This window comes from Solanum lycopersicum, chromosome 10 (assembly GCF_036512215.1).
Source record: "Solanum lycopersicum chromosome 10, SLM_r2.1".
Classification (NCBI taxonomy): domain Eukaryota; kingdom Viridiplantae; phylum Streptophyta; class Magnoliopsida; order Solanales; family Solanaceae; genus Solanum; species Solanum lycopersicum.
In genome coordinates, this window is record NC_090809.1 from 58,405,658 (window position 1) to 58,408,234 (window position 2,577).

General features: G+C 33.8%; 1 protein-coding gene across 1 annotated transcript; it reads left to right on the forward strand.

The window, feature by feature from the left end:
* The first annotated feature begins 550 nt into the window (after positions 1–550).
* On the forward strand, positions 551–2,229 carry LOC101245410 (uncharacterized). The gene is made up of 2 exons (XM_010329417.4): positions 551–735; positions 858–2,229. The coding sequence occupies exons 1-2, from the start codon at positions 713–715 to the stop codon at positions 2,059–2,061; spliced, it is 1,227 nt and encodes a 408-aa protein (XP_010327719.2). The 5' UTR covers positions 551–712; the 3' UTR covers positions 2,062–2,229.
* Positions 2,230–2,577: the final 348 nt, after the last annotated feature.

The following is a 2,577-nucleotide window of genomic DNA, read 5'->3' on the forward strand; positions in this document are numbered from 1 at the left end:
AATTTACCTTCAATAATGTGAATAACATTATAGTTTGTGAAGTTGAGACTATTGAACGTTAATCGAGATTGTTTGTGTTCTTTTGACCGCACAAAAAAATATATTATTATTTTCATAACAGTGTTATAATACTTTTTTAATGCTAGCAGCATAAAATATCATCATAATCTACTCTCTATTGATTCAAACAAAATTAAATTCTAAAGAGAAACATTGATGATTGATGATTACAAAAATATATTTATCATTTATGATAATTAATAGGAAACTATCATTAATTATCATAGATGTCCGTGCTTTCAATCTCCTAGGCCCAAAGGCAAAAGATTATTTTTAAACTTGCTTTTAACATATAAATTTAATAGGTATGATTTCATTTTTTTTTTTTGATTTTAAAAAGTCTTTGCCTTTGTACCCAAGGAAAATCCCTTAATTAATTAGTTACATAAGATAAGCATAGTAAATACTGTTAAGTAATTCACACCATCACTACACGTTACTACCCAAAAAAAAAAAAACGCCTTATTTGTTTATTCATTTAATTTTTATCGAAAAAGGAATTCCAATCCCAATTAAGCTAGGAAAAGGATTTCAACATGTTAAAACAAATATATAAATACACAACAAATTCGTAAAAAAGACTATTCATTGGCCAAAACCAAAATACAAAACTTCCAATCAAAACATTTATATATATATATATATATCTTCGATGGCTTCTCACATTGTCCAGAGGTGATCTCTTGCCAACTTTGTAGTACTTAGTATTCTCAATTGATGATTAGTTTCAGTTTGTATGGTAATTCTCTGTCCTAATTTTAAACTGTTTATATAAGAATGGATTTTTATGATAACAGGAAAGTGAAAAGAAGGCGTAATGGATCTGATTCGATAGAAGAGATTTTATTGAGATGGAAAAATTTCAATCAGGAAGTTAATTGGAACCATGAACAAGTGAAGAAGAAGAGAAAATCTCCGGGTAATGGTTCAAACAAAGGTTGTATGCCAGGCAAAGGCGGTCCTGAGAATTCGGGTTGTAAATACAGAGGAGTGAGACAGAGGACTTGGGGTAAATGGGTGGCTGAAATTCGCGAGCCTGTTTATATTAGTGGTCAGTATAAGAGCAAAGGAAAGCGACTTTGGCTTGGTACTTACTCGACTGCTGGTGATGCTGCTGTTGCTTATGATGAAGCTGCTAAGGTTATGTATGGATCCAATGCCATACTTAATTTCCCCAATTCGAGTAATGGTAACATTACTAGAACATCGAGTGGTCAATCGTCGATTGATCATGAAGAGTCGGTGGTTGATGATGAGAAGAAAACTGAAATTGAGTCGGATTTGAAAGATGATGATGGTGATGGTGGTGTTGTTGTAAATATGGATTTAAGTTATGATTATGCGAATCATGGTTCGCCTGCTTGTTCCTGGACTGAAGAGGAATTGGAAGTTATCACGGAGGAGAATTCCGAGATAGAATTAACCAATTTGGAGTGTGATTCAAGATTTTTTCATAAATCTCATGTTAAAGTTGAGAGGCCGATAATGGAAGAAGAAATTGATGAGGATGAATTTGTACATAACGACGTCTCAAACACAATAGACGTGGAGCCAACCGTCATGTTTAGCAAAGATGACTTCTCGAGGCTTGATGAAACTCGTAATTCTAATGATCAAATTGTGCTACAAGACATGGATTTCAGATCTTCTGAAAATCTGAACGAAGATGTTAGTACGCTTCTAGAATACATGGAGCATTTTCTAATGGATGACAATTGTTCGATGGAAGCAGCAAATATATCAGACATCATTTGTTTGACAGAGAACCATGATGAAGCTTTCGATTTTCAGAGGTTTTTAGAAGAATCGTTTGATTTCGAGCTAAACTATGCGAAGAATGAGGAGCAATTTGATTGTACATATGCATACAACCAGCAAATTGACCACCAGAATTCAGAGACAAATTTCGAGATTCGATCAGATGGAATTCGGAAGGAGAAAAACTTGCATGGTTTCGGATTAGATGACTTTGGAGCAAGCAATAACCAGAGGAAAATATAGAAGATTTGCCTATGTGCAACTTTGATTTTGATATATCATCCTATATTAATGATATTAATTAGGAAAATATAATGTTTCAATTCATTATCCTTGTGATACTTTAGTAATTGTAGTCTGCTAGAACATAGAATAGAAAGTTTATAATGGTATTGGTATCAACTCTAAAAACAAGTTGTCTTCTAACTTATTTTCTTTTCATGTTTGATTGGTGAGTGAAAAATATTAGCTAATATTTGGTTGATGAATGAAAAAAAAATTGGCAAGAGAGTGGAAATTAACTTTTAGGAAAATAGTTTCTGACTCGCAAATCAACTCTGATAATCAATTCAGGACCAGATACCAACACTCAAATCGGGACACAATCTTGATGACCATTTCGAGACTCAACCCCGATGCCTAATCCGGGACTTGACCTCGATTCTCAAACTGGGACTCGATATATGAACAATTGGGGACCTGACCTCAATTCTCAACCTGGGACCTGATATTCAAATAGGGACTTTACCCTAAGCCCGA

Coding starts and splice junctions, on each gene's coding strand:
- LOC101245410 (XM_010329417.4), top strand. CDS start 713: ATGGCTTCTCACATTGTCCAGAG. Junction 736..857: donor GCTTCTCACATTGTCCAGAG/GTGATCTCTTGC, acceptor TTATGATAACAG/GAAAGTGAAAAGAAGGCGTA.